The following is a 15,854-nucleotide window of genomic DNA, read 5'->3' as shown; positions in this document are numbered from 1 at the left end:
GCCCAGATGTTCTACTGCTTTGGGAGCATTGGTCGTTTGTGCAATTGAGGTGGCCAGAGTGTGCAGCACACCAAAATCATGCGAACCTAGTGCCTGAGATGGGGGCGCCCGGGTTGGTGCGCATGCGCAATGCGCACTATCGAGTTGCAGTAGGGGGCGTGTGAGGGTAAAGGGGCGGGGTCGTAGAACTGCCTTGTGGTTTCTTGGAGGCAAAAGAAGCTAAGGTTTGTAAACCAGACCGTCTGGGTTTCTAGATGTGAGAACCCAGTAGTTGAAGAGTTTGGGGCCCAAGGTTAGATGGGATCCTCCCTCTAGGATAGGCGGGATGTCTAATGAATCTCCTCCTCCCTGTCATTCTCCCTTAACTCAGGCCCCTTCCTCTCAGGCTCAGCTGTTACTCTGCCTCTCAGAAAAATGGATAGGAAAAGTGAATACGGTTATAGAATGCCTGCGTTCCAGGTGAGGCCTCTCTGCATTCCTGCCAGGCCATCTACCCCATCCTGAGTTCACTTACTACTCTTGATTCCTCTACCACTCTGTAGTTGGGTAATTCCCTGCCTAACCTGTCTCACTCCTCCCCTGCATGGGAGAGGAGGAGGAGAGGAAAACCTACCCTACTTTGTCTCCTCCTCCCTTCCTCTTCCCTCACCCTCCCCTTCAATCAATCATTGCTCAGAGTAACGGGAGGCCTTCTGGAAAGGGTGGGCTGTAGGGAGGCCAGATGGCTCAGCAGATCATAATCCTAAGTGTGTAGGGCCCTCTGCCTCCCCCTGGGAGCCTAGGGCTTCACTTCCCTCCAGATGTCCAGGCAGAAACCACAGAAGAGGACAGTGTCTTGCTGATGCATACCCTCTTTGCGGCAACCAAGGAACCCCTGGCCATGGACCCACCAGCTTCCAACCAGCCAAAGAAAAGCAAAACCAAGAAGGCTCCTGTTAAGGCTATTACTAAGACCATAACTGCTGCCCATCCAGTTCCATCTGCCAATGCAATTACCATGAACAAGCTTAAAATAACTTTGCAGGTTTAAAAACTGCCGATCATCCCCCAGATCAACCAGGCTTCAGCTACCACTGAGACAGCCAAAACTCAGGCTTCTTCACTGCTCAGCCTAAGAAAGCCAACAAGACAGAAAAAGTTACCGCTAAGGCAGCCCAAAGCTGCCAATCTCCAGCTGGCAGTGAGAGTGTCACTACACAGATCAAGTCACCCTTGCAGGCCCTAAACCTACCAGTCATCCCACATACTATCCAAGCTCCAGCTGCCAGTGAATCAGCAAATTCCCAGGCCTTGATAGCCTATACCAAGCCTAAGAAAGCTTCCAAGTTTAAGAAGGCTGCCAATAAGGCCATAGCTACTGCCACTGAGATGTCGCTGGTTCTAACCATCACCCACATAGCTACTACCCAAGGCCAAATTGCCAATGAGATAGCCAACACCCAGTCCACAGCAGCCTCCATACGAACTAAGAAAGCCTCCAAAGCCTAAAAGGCAATTGTTAAAGGTGCACATACTGACACTGAGCTGCTAGAGACCCCAAAGTCCGCTGAGACAGCTACCAGGCAGATTGAGGCCTCAGCAATAACGATCTGGCCCCAAAAATTCAAGGGCGAGAAGGCTATCAATAAGGGCCTGGCAGTTGAAAGGCAGCCTCAAATTGTTGACCAAGGGGCCCAGGTCAAGATGGGCATCTGTCAGACCAACATAAGTGCCCTTGAGACTCAGGTTTTGCTGATGTCCAGGCCCTAGCAGATGACTACCTGGCTCAGTTGAGTCTGGAGCCCACAAACAGGACCCGGGTCAGGAGGAACTGAAAGGTGAGATCTCTGACATCACCATCCTTAACTTTGCACTTCTTTTCCATCCCTATCCTCCTAGTTTGTTCATTTGTTCTATAAAAGTTTACTGAGCCTTTTTACTCTGAGCCAGTCCCTGTGTTCAGATAGGCTGTGACAGATGCTGAGAAGAATGTGATGTAGAACTCCCTGGCAGTTCACAAATTGATGGGGAAATAAGACATCCGTACACTTCGCTACAATCTGGATATAACTCAACTTGCATTTACACAGTAGTTACCATGAGCCGGGCTTTGTTTTGGGTACAATCACACAGGTTATGTCTTTATGTTTTGAAAGTAACTCTTACCAGCTAGGGATCATTTGTTCCAGTTTTACAGATAAGAAAACTGAGTTCTAGAGAGATGAAGTGACTTGTTCAAGGGGTACAGCCAGAAGAATCAATGAGGGCCAAAAGAAAAGAAGGAACCCCAGGCCCTGCCCTTACATTGCTTCTGTCCTGGTAGGGAAATTAAACTCCTGCCTAGAAGACAGTGAAAGACAAGTTTAGGGCTCAGGGTGGCCAATGGTAAGGTCAGGACCCACACAGGGAGGGTTTAGGGGACTTTCAGAAGGAGGCAGGGTAAGGAGACAGAGTCATCTCTTTAACCTGGTGACTCTGGACCTTCCTTATTTCTGATGATGCAGTCCAAACATCTGAAAGGGGATGAGAGAGGTGGCAGTAATTAGAGGAGGATCCTGTGGGGCTGGAGGCCTCCGCCACCCCGAGATGCGGCCATTTTGCAAGAAAAGGTAAGAATCCAGTGCTGCCCAGTCTCTTCTCTTCTTCACCTGTCCTCTTCTCTGTGATCCTTTCAAGTTTTCTGTAAACTTATTAAGATCTCCCCATGTATTCCTCTTCTCCCGGGCAAATAAGTTGGTGAAATACCTGTTGGTTAAGGACGAGACAGAGATCCCCATCAAGTGCTCAGGTAGAGTCATAGCAATCCTCTTGCCTGAGCTCTCTTCTTCATTCCTTTTTCCCTCATGCCCTGAGGATAGCCATTTATCTTTATGGCCTCCTCATTGTCTCACATGTCTTCCTCTGCCCTCCTCACACCCTGCCATAGCTGGCACCTCCCATTAACACTGTTCAGGACTCAGAATGTACTGACTCCAGAGGGCTGGCAAAAGGGCTGCTGCTCTGTGGCCCCTGCTCAGCCCAGCTGCTCCCACGTCTGCTTTCCTGCAGACATGCTGAAGGATGTCATCCAAGAATATGATGAATATTTCCCAGAGATCGTTGAACGAGCAAGCTACGCTCTGGAGAAGGTGAAGAGGCAGCTCTGGGGCATGGGCACAATGGGGATGCCTTGAATTGAACAAAGGTGTACATGTCCCTTCTTGGGGGAACACAGAGACTCACTCATCCAATCCCGTCTCTGTGCAGATGAGCATATGGTGGCCCAGGGAGGAGTACAGACTAGCCCAGGGTCACAGAGCAAGTCAGGGATAAAAGCACAGCTTGGACCCAAGCCGTCCGACTTAGTCCCGGCTTCTGTCCACTGCTGGACACGTCCTGTAATGTATTTCAGATGCTCACCTCTCCCTTCCATTCCCCATTCTCTGTCTCCCTAGGTTCCCACTAATCATGAAGATGATGTTGATAACAATAGTACATTTGTTACCTGTTTGCTGTGTGCTGGCCACTTAGCTAAGTGCTTTACATGCATTATCTCACTGATTTCACTCACACACACACACACCCCTAGGTACACGGGGAACTGTGGGATGCTCAGGAAGCTCACTGATGCCTAAGCTGAATTTTGTGATCTCATAGGCTATTGTTTTACTTGGCAGATGTTTCAAGTCAATCTGAAGGAAATTGATAAGCAAAGTAGCTTGTATATTCTCTCAGCACTCAAGAATCCTCTGCCGGCGTACTGGGAACGTAAGCTGGGAAAGGGCTGGGGTGGGAGGGAGGCTTCTGCTCTTTTCCATGGTACTACCCCATCCCTGTTCTCTCTCCCCACATCCCCTTAGAGAGCCAGGAAAGACGGCCTATAAAGCTCCTGTTGCAGCTCCCGACTGTAGTTGGAGCCCTGCACACAATGGTGGTACCTGATTTATGATTGGCTGAAAGGCATAGAAGCCTGAGGTGGGGCATTCCTACTGTCAGGTTTTCTGTTTCTCTAGAAGTTTCCCAGACAACCTGTTGTTGCTTGTCTCTTCCTACTAGCCTTGGTTGAGTGGTTCTCAAGGGAGGGCTTTCTGGTGTGGGTGTATCATGATGCTCAAAGGGCAGGGTCATCAGTACCTAGAATTCTGTGCCTAGAATTCTCTTGGGGCTGAGGGATGTGGGAGAGAAAGAAGGGACTCACATTGACTAAGTGCCTGGGTTGTACCAGGTTGAGAGAATTCTTCCATTCTCTTGGCAACCCAGGGAGGGGAGGATGTGATTTTCCCATTCTACTGAATAGGAGGCTGAGGCTCAAGAGTCTACGTGCTTTGCCCAGGGTCACATAGAGCTTGAAGCATAGACTGGGCAGAAGTCTCCCTTATCTGAGGAATCTGGAGAGGCCAGTCTACTGAAGCTGGCTGGTGTGTCTTTTGCAGATAGCTACTGGATGTAAACCTTCTCTGTGTCCTAATATTCCCCTAGGACCAAGGATACACTCAAACTAGGTCTCCTCATGGTGCTTCTTAGCATCATCTTCATGAATGGAAATCGGTCCAGTGAGGGTGAGTGGCTGGGTGCACAGCTGAATGGGTGGCCATGGTCAGAATTCCATGTGTTCATTTTCTGTCCCTGTCTCCTCTTGCCTCCCCTTGCAGCTGTCATCTGGGAGGTGCTGCGCAAGTTGGGGCTGCGCCCTGGGTATGATTGGGCTCTCTCTGCACTTGCTGTCCATGTTCTCCTTTGGCAAGAGAGGATGGTCTCAGGATTGCATCAGCCCAGTGGTCTGGTGGAGTGGGTGGGAGTGCTGGACTGGGTAGAGGGCCCAGAGTTCTGACCTGGTGGATGGGGAAATGGTCCTGAACTCTCTGCTCCCTGTCTCACCTATGCCCTCTGTCTGTTCTCAGCTGAGATATAAGATTGACCTTCAGGGCATCTTTAACAAAGAACCATCGGCCTCAACCATTTGTTTCTAGTGGCCATGTGTTCACTTTTTCCTGGCTTCGTTGAGATAGTCTCATGTGCTAGAGAGGTTTCGTCCACGTAGGGGAATACCTCTGCCCTCATCTGGGAACTTCTGACATCTACTCATTCATTCATTTTCCCGTTGTCAGGGTGAGGCACTCACCCTTTGGGGAAGTAAGGACGCTCATCACAGATGAGTTTGCGAAGCAGAAGTAAGTGGTGTTTTGGGGCTTTGTCAGGCCCTGATGTGTTTTGGGTGTACTGGTCTGGTTCTAAAAGTAGTTACTCAGCCCTTTTCTTTTTTTCCCATTTATTTGTGTATTTTTGGATGTACATCATAATATATTTTGAATTCTGTGTAGATTACATTACGTTCACCACCCAAAAACTAATTATAGTCCATCCCCTTACATGTGAGCTTAATCACCCCTCCCTGTTGCCCTCCTCCCCTCTTCCCCTATGGTAACCACCAATTCAATCTCCAATGCTATGTGTTTGTTTGTCATTGTTTTTATCTTTACTTGTGAGTGAGATCGTATGGTATTTGACTTTCTCCCTCTGGCTTATTTCACTCAGCAAAATAGCCTCAAGGTCCATCCATGTTGTCACAAATGGCTGGATTTCATAATTTCTTACGGCTGAGTAGCAGTCCATCGTGTATAAATACCACATCTTCTTTATCCATTCGTCCCTTGATGGGCACCTAGGTTGCTTCCAAGTCTTGGCTATTGTGTATAATGCTGCAATGAACATAGGGGTGCAAGTATCCTTATGCCTTTGTGTTTTCAAGTTCTTTGGATAAATACCCAGCAGTGGGATAGCTAGATCATATGGTAGATCTATTCTTAATTTTCTGAGGAAACTCCATACTGCTTTCCATAGTGGTTGCACCAGTTTGCACTCCCATCAGCAGTGAACAAGGGTTCCCTTCTCTCCCCATCCTCTCCAACATTTGTTGTTTCCTGTCTTGTTAATTATAGCCATTGTGACTGGAGTGAGGTGATAACCTCATTGCAGTTTTAATTTGCATTTCCCTGATAGCTAATGATGCTGAACATCTTTTCATATGCCTGTTGGCCATCCGTATATCTTCTTTGGGGAAATCTCTGTTCAGATCTTTTGCCCATTTTCTAATTGGATTCTTGGTTTTTTTGTGGTTGAGCTGTGTGAGTTCTTTGCATATTTTGGATATTAACCCATTATCTGATATATGGTTTGAAAATATCTTCTCCCAATTGTTAGGTTGTCTTTTTGTTTTGTTGCTGGTTTCCTTTGCTGTGCAGAAGCTTTTTAGTTTGATGTAGTCCCATTTGTTCAGTTTTTCTTTTGTTTCCCTCGCAGGGTCAGACATGGGACTTGAAAATATGCTGCTCAGACTGATGTCAAAGAGCATACTGCCTATGTTTTTTTCTAGAAGTTTCACGGTTTCGGGTCTTACGTTCAAGTCTTTAATCCACTTTGAGTTGATTTTTGTGCATGGTGTAAGGGAATGGTCTACTTTCATTCTTTTGCACGTGGCTGTCCAGTTTTGCCAACACCATTTATTGAAGAGACTGTCCTTTCTCCATCGTATGCTCTTGGCTCCCTTGTCGAATATTAGCCGTCCATAAATGTGTGGGTTTACTTCTGGGCTCTCAATTCTGTTCCATTGATCTGTGTGTCTGTTTTTGTGCCAGCACCATGCTGTTTTGGTTACTATGGCTTTGTAGTATATTTTGAAATCAGGGAGTGTGATCCCTCCAGCTTTGTTCTTTTTTCTCAGGAATCCTTTGGCTATTTGGGGTCTTTCGTTGTTCCATATAAATTTTAGGATTCTTTGTTCTATTTCTGTGAAAAATGTTGTTGGAACTTTGGTAGGGATTGCGTTCAATCTATAGATTGCTTTAGGAAGTATGGACATTTTAACTATGTGAATTCTTCTAATCCAAGAGCACAGAATAGCGTTCCATTTCTTTGTGTCTTCTTCATTTCTTTCAACAATGTTTTATAGTTTTTGGTGTACAGATCTTTCACCTCTTTGGTTAAATTTATTCCTAGGTATTTTATTCTTTTTGTTGTAATTGTAAATGGGATAGTATTCTTAAATTTCTCTTTCTGCTACTTCGTTGTTAGTGTATAAAAACGCAAACGCCTTTTGCATGTTGATTTTGTATCCCGTGACTTGACTGTATTCCTTTATTGTTTCTAAAGGTTTTTTAGTGGAATCTTTAGGGTTTTCTAGATATAAAATCATGTCATCTGCAAAGAGTGACAGTTTCACTTCTTGTTTTCCAATGTGGATCCCATTTATTTCTTTTTCTTCCCTGATTTCTCTGGTGAGGACTTCCAATACTATGTTAAATAAGAGTGGTAACAGTGGGCATCCTTGTCTGTTTCCTGTTCTATGAGGGATAGCTTTCAGTTTTTCTCCTCTGAGAATGATATTAGCTGTGGGTTTGTCATATATGGCCTTTATTATGTTGAGGCATTTTCCTTCTATACCCATTTTATTTAGAGTTTTTATCATAAATGGATGCTGTATCTTGTCAAATGCTTTCTCTTTGTCTACTGAGATGATCATGTGATTTTTATTCTTCATTTTGTTAATGTAGTGTATCACGTTGATAGATTTGCAGATGTTGAACCGTCCCTGCATCCCTGGAATGAAACCCACTTGATCATGATGTATGATATTTTTAATGTATTGTTGTATTCGATTTGCTAGTATTATGTTGAGGATTTTTGCATCAATGTTCAACAGTGATATTGACCTGTAATTTTCTTTTTTTGTGTTGTCCTTGTCTGGTTTTCAGTATCAGGATAATGTTGGCTTCATAGAATGAATTAGGAAGCCTCTCCTCCTCTTCAATTTTTTAGAAGAGTTTGAGAAGGATAGGTATTAAATCTCCTTTGAATGTTTTGTAGAATTCACCAGGGAAGCCATCTGGTCCTGGACTTTTATTTTTTGGGAGGTTTTTGATTGCTGTTTCGATCTCCTTACTGGTGATCGGTCTATTCAAATTTTCTACTTCTTCTTGGTCCAGTTTTGGAAGGTTGTATGTTTCTAAGAATCTATCTATTTCTGCTAGATTATCCAATTTGTTGGCATATAGCTTTTCATAGTATTCTCTTATAATCTTTTGTATTTGTGAGGTGTCCGTTGTAATCTCTCCTCTTTCATTTCTGATTTTATTTATTTGAGCCTTCACTCTTTTTTTCTTGGTGAGTCTAGCTAAGGGTTTTGTTAATTCTTGTTTGTTGAGGAAGGCCTGAATTGCTATAAACTTCCCTCTTAGAACAGCTTTTGCTGCATTCCACAGATTTTGGCATGTCGTGTTTTCATTTTCATTTGTCTCCAGGAATTTTTTGATTTCTTCTTTGATTTCTTCATTGACCCAATTGTTCTTCAGTAGCATTTTGTTTAATCTCCACATTTTTTTGGCTCTTCTAGTTTTCTTCCTGTAGTTGATTTCTAGTTTCATACCTTTGTGGTCAGAAAAGTTGCAGGGTATTATTTTGATCTTCTTAAATTTATTGAGACTTGTTTTGTGGCCTAATATGTGATCATTCCTGCAGACTTTCTATGGGCATTTGAAAAGAATGTGTATTCTGTGGTTTTTGGTTGGAATGTTCTGTATATATCTACTAAGTCCATCTGGTCGAATGTGTCCTTTAAGGCCAGTGTTTCCTTATTGATCTTCTGATTGGATGAACTATCCATTGGTGAAAGTGGAGTGTTAAAGTCCCCTACTATTATTGTGTTGCTGTCTGTTTTTCCTATGTCTGTTAATAATTGCTTTATATATTTAGGTGCTCCTATGTTGGGTGCATAGATATTTACAAGTGTTATATTTTCTTGTTGGGTTGTTGCCTTTATCATTATATAGTGCCCGTCTTTGTCTCTTGTTACAGTTTTTGTTTTAAAGTCTATTTTGTCTAATATATGTATTGCTACCCCTGCTTTCTTTTCCTTGCTATTTGCATGGAACATCTTTTTCCATCCTTTCACTTTCAGTTTGAGTGTCTTTAGGTCTGAAGTTTGTCTCTTGTATGCAGCATATACATGGGTCTTCCTTTTTTATCCAATTGGCCACCCTATGGCATTGGATTGGAGCATTTAGACCATTGACATTTAAAATAGGTATTGATAAATATGTATTTATTGCCATTTTGTCACTTTTTTTTCCTGGGTGTTTTAGTAGTTCTTCTCTGTTCCTTTCTTTTTCTCTTGCTCTCTTCCCTTGTGGTTTGATGGCTATCTTTAGTAATATGTTTGATTTCTTTTGTCTTATTTTTTTTCTTGCTTGTTATAGGTTTCTGGTTTGTGGTTACCATGAGGATCCTATTTAATATACTATGCATATAACAGTCTATATTGAGTTGATAGACTCTTTAGCTTGACCTCTTTCTAAAAGCTCTACTTTTTCACTCCCCTCCTCCCACATTATATGTTTTTCAAATCATATATAGTCTCATCTTTAGTGTGTGTCTATCCATTACCCTCTTATCATTGAAATAGGTGATTTTAGTACATTTGTCTTTTAACCTTCCTATTATCTTCACAGGTAGTTGATCTGTTGCCTTTACTATATTTTTACCTTACAAGTGATTTTATTGCTTGGTTTTTTGTTTTTGTTGTTTTGTGTTTTTTTGATAATTTTTTTATCTCTATTTGTGGTCATTGCTTTCCCACTTAAATAAGTCCCTTCAGCATTTCTCGTAGAACTGGTTTCTTGTTGATAAACTCCTTTAATTTTTGCTTGTCTGGGAAGCATGTTCTCTCTCCTTCCATTCTCAATGATGACCTTGATGGACAGAGTATTCTTGGCTGTAGGTTTTTTCCTTTTAGCACTTTAAATACATAGTGCCATTCTCTTCTCGCCTGTAGGGTCTCAGCTGAGAAGTCCGCTGATAGCCTGATGGGCTTCCCTTTATGCGTCACTTGTGGCCTTTCTCTTGCTGCTTTTAGGATTCTCTCTTTGTCTTTAATTTTGGACATTTTAATTATAATATGTCTTGGTGTGGGCCTCTTTGGGCTTATCTTGTTTGGAGCTCTCTGTGGTTCCTGAACTTGGATGTCTGTTTCCTTCCACAGGTTAGGAAAATTTTCATCTATTATTTCTACAAATAAATTTTCTGCCCCTTTGTCTCTCTCTTCTTCTTCTGGGACACCTATAATCTGAATACTGGCACCCTTGATATTGTCCCAGAGTTCCCTTAGACTGTTTTCATTCTGTCTAATACTTTTTTATCTTTTCTGTTCTGCTTGGGTGATTTCCTCTAGTCTTTTGTCTAGCTCACTGATCCATTCTTCTGCTTCCTCTGCTCTGCTAAATTCTAGTGAATTTCTCATTTCCAATATTGTATTCTTCATTTCTGACTGTTTTTTTATATCTTCCAGTTCTCTGCTGATGTGCTCACTTTGTTCATCCATCTTTCTCCCCATATCTGTGAGCATCCTCATGATATTTTGTTTGAACTCTTTATCGAGTAGGTCACTAGTTTTTGTTTCATTTAGTCCTTTTTCTGGGGTTTTGTCCTGTTCCCTTGCTTGGAAAGTATTCCTTTGTCTCCTCATTATGCCTCTTTCTCTGTGCTTATTTCTATGTATGAGGTGAGTGGGCTATGTCCTCTGAAGTTGGAGGAGTGGCCTTATGTATGAGATGCCTTATGAGGCCCAGCAGTGTGCTTCACTCTCGTCACCAGACCATAAGAACCAGGAGTGACCTCTTTGTGCACTACTTGTGTCCTTCTGCTGCGGCAGGGTTGCTCCCACTGCAGGTACCCAGGGAGTCTAGTCTTTCCTTCCCTGGCCAGCTGTTTGTAAATCCGGTTTGGGGAGCCTCAGCACTGTTTGCTACAAAGACTATCAGCACACTCCTATTGCAGTTTTCCTCTTACTTGGGTTGGTACCCAGTATAGCCGGTTGCTAGGTTCAGGGGCGTACAGTTGTGATAGGCCTCAGGCCTACAAGGCTGTTGTCAGTTCTCTTAGGAGTGCTGCTGAGTGGGGCTGGCCCTAGGCCCGAGGGCCCTCAATTGTTTCAGGCTTTGGAAGATGGGGCAATCCTTTTTATGGCTATTTGTGAAGCATTTGTCTTCTGCCACTGATAAGCCTCACCCCCCACAGGACCACATACACTGTCAACACAGTCCTGGTCATGCACACTTGTCAAACCCCTGGAGCATACCCTGACACCACACTGCAGGGGCTCCCACTTCTCCACCAGTGCGCCCCACATTTCACCTGGTCCTCACACAGGCCCTGCCCCACAGAGTCAGATACCTTTGCATGCCTGTAGAGGATCAAGGCACCCAGTCAATGCAGGCTGAAAAGTAGCCTGAGAGCTTGCCCTTAGGTGGGGTCAGACCCTAGGGCGGGTTGTCTGCCCTGGCTGAACTGGATTCAATCTGTGCTCTAGTGGGCATGGCAGACCCCTGGGCTAAGAGGCCAAGGGATGAACCTCAGTGGCACCCACGGGGGTCCGTGTCAGCACACCTGGACCAGCTCAGATCAATGGCCCCAACCAATGTCTCAGTCTCTGGAGAGGTGCCTCCTCTCACCAAGATGCCCCCAGAGCCCACCAGGTGAGTCTCGTTTCACTGAAGGACTGTCAGCCTTCTCTCTGGTGATTTTAGGTTGCTGCAATGAGTGAGTGGGCCCTTTAAGACCCAGGTCTTTTCAGCTTTTGTCTGATAGCTTTTCTGGGGGTGTCCCCATTGCAGTCAATAGCCAGCAAAGCCAGACAGTAAGACCCCCGTCTCAGTTTGGCTGAATCTGAAGTATGCTTATAGCAGTATCGCCCCGTCTCTGGACCTAACTCCTCCAGGGAGGACTGCGTACCTTAGGGTGTCTCCCGCCTGGCCAGCTGAGAATCTCTGCTGCTCCCAAAGGTGGGTTTTTCCTCTCTTGCAGGACCTACTGCCTCTTCTGCCTTCGTCAGGACTGTCCCTTGTTGTGCGGGTTCTTTTTATCCAGTTTTCAGTTTTCAATCCAGAGTAATTTTTCCAAAAATTGTTGTAACTTGGCTGTGTTTGTGGGAGGAGGCGAGTTCAATGTCTCTCACACCGCCATCTTGACAAGATCCTTCAGCCCTTTTCTTATACTAGCTTTAGAAGTATGGGTATCCTGTGCCCTAGAACTGAGTCCTGTTCACAATTCCCATGGGTGGACCATTCTAGGGCTGGGCCAGACCAAACACAAGACCCTTGCTATGCGGTGTGCTCAGAGCAGAGTGCCTGAAGACTGGCTCCTATGTTTAAAACACACCCAACAGAAACTTGGGTTTACTCCTCACGGGTGGCAGGATACTTTGGCCTTCCTGTGACATGACATCATGACCTATACTTGCCTCCCCTCTGGCACCAAGTGACTGCTTTGCACAGGGCCAGTGGGAAATTGCTCAATATTGCAGGCCAAGACCATGAACTGTGTTTGGGAGTGAGTCTGGGGAAAGAAGGTCTTGGAAATCTTTCTCAAGGAGCTGAGTTTAGTATTTGTTTGGAGGAGTTTGCCACCTGGTGCTCGGTGCTTAGACAACAGGTTTGCTTGGTTAGAAGCAAGTTTCATTTCCTTTCTCCAAGGTACCTGGAGTACAAGAGGCTTCCCAGTAGCAGACCACCTGAATACGAGTTCTCTGGGGCTTGCGCTCCTATCATGAGACTAGCAAGACGAAAGTCCTCAAGTTTGCATGCAAGGTAATAGGAGAGCTGCCCTGACTTGGCATATTAAAGATACGGGATGCCCCTGGCTGGAGCAGGCTATGTGCAGGGATGGGCAGGTACAGAGCAGCCTGCACTTCATATATAAATTTATGGAACTTTATTTATGTTCCAGAATGCTGCTGGACTTAAAGTTTACATTGTTTCATTCATTCTTCTTACTTTGTATTAGTCTGCTCAGACTGCCATAACAAAAATACCATAGACTGGGCAGCTTAAACAACAAAAATTTATTTTCTCACATTCCTGGAGGCTAGAAGTTCAAGATCGAGGTCCAGCAGGGTCAGTTTCTGGTGAAGCCTCTCTTCCTGGCTTGCACACGATGTCTTCTTGCTCTGTCCTCACATGGTGGAGAGAGAGCTTCTTTTTATAAAGACACTAATCCTATTGGATCAGGGCCCCACCATTATGACCTCATTTAACTTTACCTCCATTTAGGCCCTATCTCTAAATACAGTCACAGTGGGGGTTGGTGCCTCAACATATGAATTTAGGAGGAACAAAAGCATTTAACCCATAACATACTCTCTTATTTCCCATATTATAGATGAAGACACTTAGGCTTAGTGAGGTTAAGTAACTTGTCCAAGGTCACTCAGCACCTAAGTTGTCAGAGCTGAAATCAAATCTCAGGACTGGCCCATGATAGAGCCCCAGTAACTAAGAATTTTAAAAAATACTGCTATTAGTTTTATATAAAGCCCATAGTATGTACTTAATACATAATTACAAATGTTATTTTCTTTATAATGATTATTGTTTCCATTTCAGGTGCAGAAGAAAGACCCCAAGGACTGGGCAAGAGCCCAAATGAGGATTGGAGAGGAAGCTGTGGCTGGGCCCTGGAATTAGGATGACATGGATATCGACTGCCTAACAAGGGAAGAGTTAGGTGATGATGCTCAGTCCTGGAGCAGATTTTCATTTGAAATTCAGGCCGGAGCCCAAGAAAATGCAGATGCCAGCACCAACGTCGACTTCAGCCAAGGAGATAGTATCAGGGCTAGCTTCACTGATGGTGCTAGTATTAGCTTCAGTAGTGCACCCAGCCCCAGTGGTGGCTTTGGTGGTAGAGCTGGCATTAACTTTGGTGGCACACCCAGCAGCAGTGCCAGCTTCAGTAGTACAGCCAGCATTTCTTTTGGTGGCACACCCAGCACTAGCACTAGTTTAAGTGGTGGAGCCAGCTGTAGCTCCAGTGGTACAGCCAGTACTAGCTCTAGTTTCAGCAGTGAAGCTAGCATTAGCTTTGGTGGCATACCTTGTACCAGTGCCAGCTTTGGTGGTGGGGTCAGTTCTAGTTTCAGTGGCCTACTCAATACCAGTACCAGTTTCATTGGTGGAGCTAGCTCTGGCTTTGGAGGCACATTCAGCACCACTGCTGGCTTCAGTGGTACACTCATTACCAGCACCAGCTTTGGCAGTGCACTCAGCACCAGTGCAGTCTTTAGTGGTGCACTTAGCACCAGCACTGGTTTTGGTGGCACACTCAGCACTAGTGTCTACTTTGGTGGCTATCCCAGCTCTGGTGCCAGCTTTGGTGGCACACTCAGTGCCAGTATCTGCTTTGGTGGCCCTCCTAGCACTGGCACCTGCTTTAGTGGTGCTACCAGTGCCAGTTTTGGTGATGGACCCAGCACCAGTGCTGGTTTCAGCTTTGGCAATAGGCTAAGCACCAATGCTGGATTTGGTGGTGGACTGAGCACAAGTCTTGGCTTTGGTGGTGGACTAGGCACCAGTGCTGGCTTTGGTGGTGGACGGAGCACCAGTGCTGGCTTTGGTAATGGACTGAGCACCAGCGCTGGCTTTGGTGGCAGACTGATTTCTGGTGATGGCTTTGGTGGTAGACTGGGCACCAATGCTGGCTTTGGCAGCACAATTGGCCCCAGTGTTGGTTTTAATGGTGGCCTCAGCATCAGTGATGGCTTTAGCGGTGGGCCTAACACCAGCTTCAATGGAGGAATGAGCACCATAATTGGCTTTGGCAGTGGTTCCAACACCAGCACTGGCTTTACTGGCGAACCTAGCACCAGCACCAGCTTCAATGGTGGACCCAGTTCTATTGTTGGCTTCGGCAGTGGACTGAGCACCAGTGCTGGCTTCAGCTGTGGACCAAGCAGTGGTGCTGGCTTTGGCAATGGACCGAGCAACGGTGCTGGCTTTCGTGGTGGAGCCACCAGCCTTGGTGCCTGTAGCTTCTCCTATGGCTAGTGAGGTTTTAGATAATTACAGCATTTCCACAGCCAGGGCCCATGGGGATGGGTATAAGATCTGGGAGATGTTAAAGAAACCCCAAGGCAGGAGGGCAAGGTGGGGAAATGAGGACAATGAAGGAAGTATGAGAAAATAGTATATTTGGTGCCAAAATGTGTTACTGTTTGGTGGTTTTTTTTCAGGCTTATTACCCATGTTTACAGATACCGCTAATAAATTACAGCAGTCCTTTCCATGGAGCCAAGGTACATCCCTGGAATCTTTATCTATGCAGCAGTCTAAGCAGATACTACCAGCTGAGATTGACATGCTATGAAAAATCTGTTTGCCAATCCTGCTTTATTGTTTGCTTTTTGTGTGCTGTTGTATTTTGGTATCAGAGTTACATTAAATTTGCAAAATGAATTGGAGCTTTTTTCTGTCTTTTAATGTGCTTGGGTTGTTGTGAGTGACATTTTGGGTTCATAGAAGAGCTAGATATCAGCATAGCTTTTTACAGAAGGTGGGCTCAAGCCTGAGGCTAAAAAGGCAAGTATGACTTCAATAGGATAGAGACCAGGGGAAAGCATGGCAGACAAGGGGTAATAGCTTGAGCAAAGATATAGAAGGGGAACGCCTTGAACAGAAGGTGAGGGAGGGTTCTGGACAGTAAGAATAGATTCATTTTGAGATGTTTGTGTAAGAATGGAGGATAGAAAGGAAGGTAACTAGAGGTAGACATGGGAACAAGGGAGTTTTCTTGAGATAGAAGAGAGAAACCTGCATAGACTGTGGGGGCAAAAGCTAATAGAGGGCAGGAGACAGATATGGAATAGTCAGGAATTGACTGAAGTAGCCCATCCCTGAGAAGGTGGGACGGGATGGATGCCAGAGAATACAGAGTGACCCTGACTTTGAACAGGATTTAAGGGTGGCTGTGGAAACAGATAAATGTAGATTTACTTCAAGCAGTGATCAGCACCTCTGTAGCAGATGCAAACAAAAAAGGTGATGTGGATTAGACAAGGTTTGGGTCTCGCTGAG

General features: G+C 45.0%; 1 protein-coding gene and 1 non-coding gene across 2 annotated transcripts; both read left to right on the top strand.

Annotated features, from left to right (window-relative positions):
• Positions 1-98: 98 nt before the first annotated feature.
• On the top strand, positions 99-14,944 carry LOC138921778 (trophinin-like). The gene is given in 15 exon segments (XM_070257132.1): positions 99-149; positions 755-1,097; positions 1,100-1,726; positions 1,729-1,817; positions 2,484-2,585; positions 2,701-2,767; positions 3,028-3,107; positions 3,636-3,687; positions 3,690-3,726; positions 4,438-4,517; positions 4,611-4,653; positions 5,067-5,129; positions 12,480-12,529; positions 12,532-12,593; positions 13,389-14,944. Coding segments are annotated over 15 exon segments (3,186 nt in total). The 3' UTR covers positions 14,829-14,944.
• LOC138922027 (small nucleolar RNA SNORA11) lies at positions 12,112-12,245 on the top strand. The gene has a single exon (XR_011435124.1). It is a non-coding gene; the product is annotated as a small nucleolar RNA SNORA11 (small nucleolar RNA).
• Positions 14,945-15,854: the final 910 nt, after the last annotated feature.

Source organism: Equus caballus, chromosome X (genome assembly GCF_041296265.1).
Source record: "Equus caballus isolate H_3958 breed thoroughbred chromosome X, TB-T2T, whole genome shotgun sequence".
NCBI lineage: Eukaryota > Metazoa > Chordata > Mammalia > Perissodactyla > Equidae > Equus > Equus caballus.
Note: the sequence above shows the minus strand (reverse complement) of the source record. Positions and strands in the feature narration are given on the sequence as shown.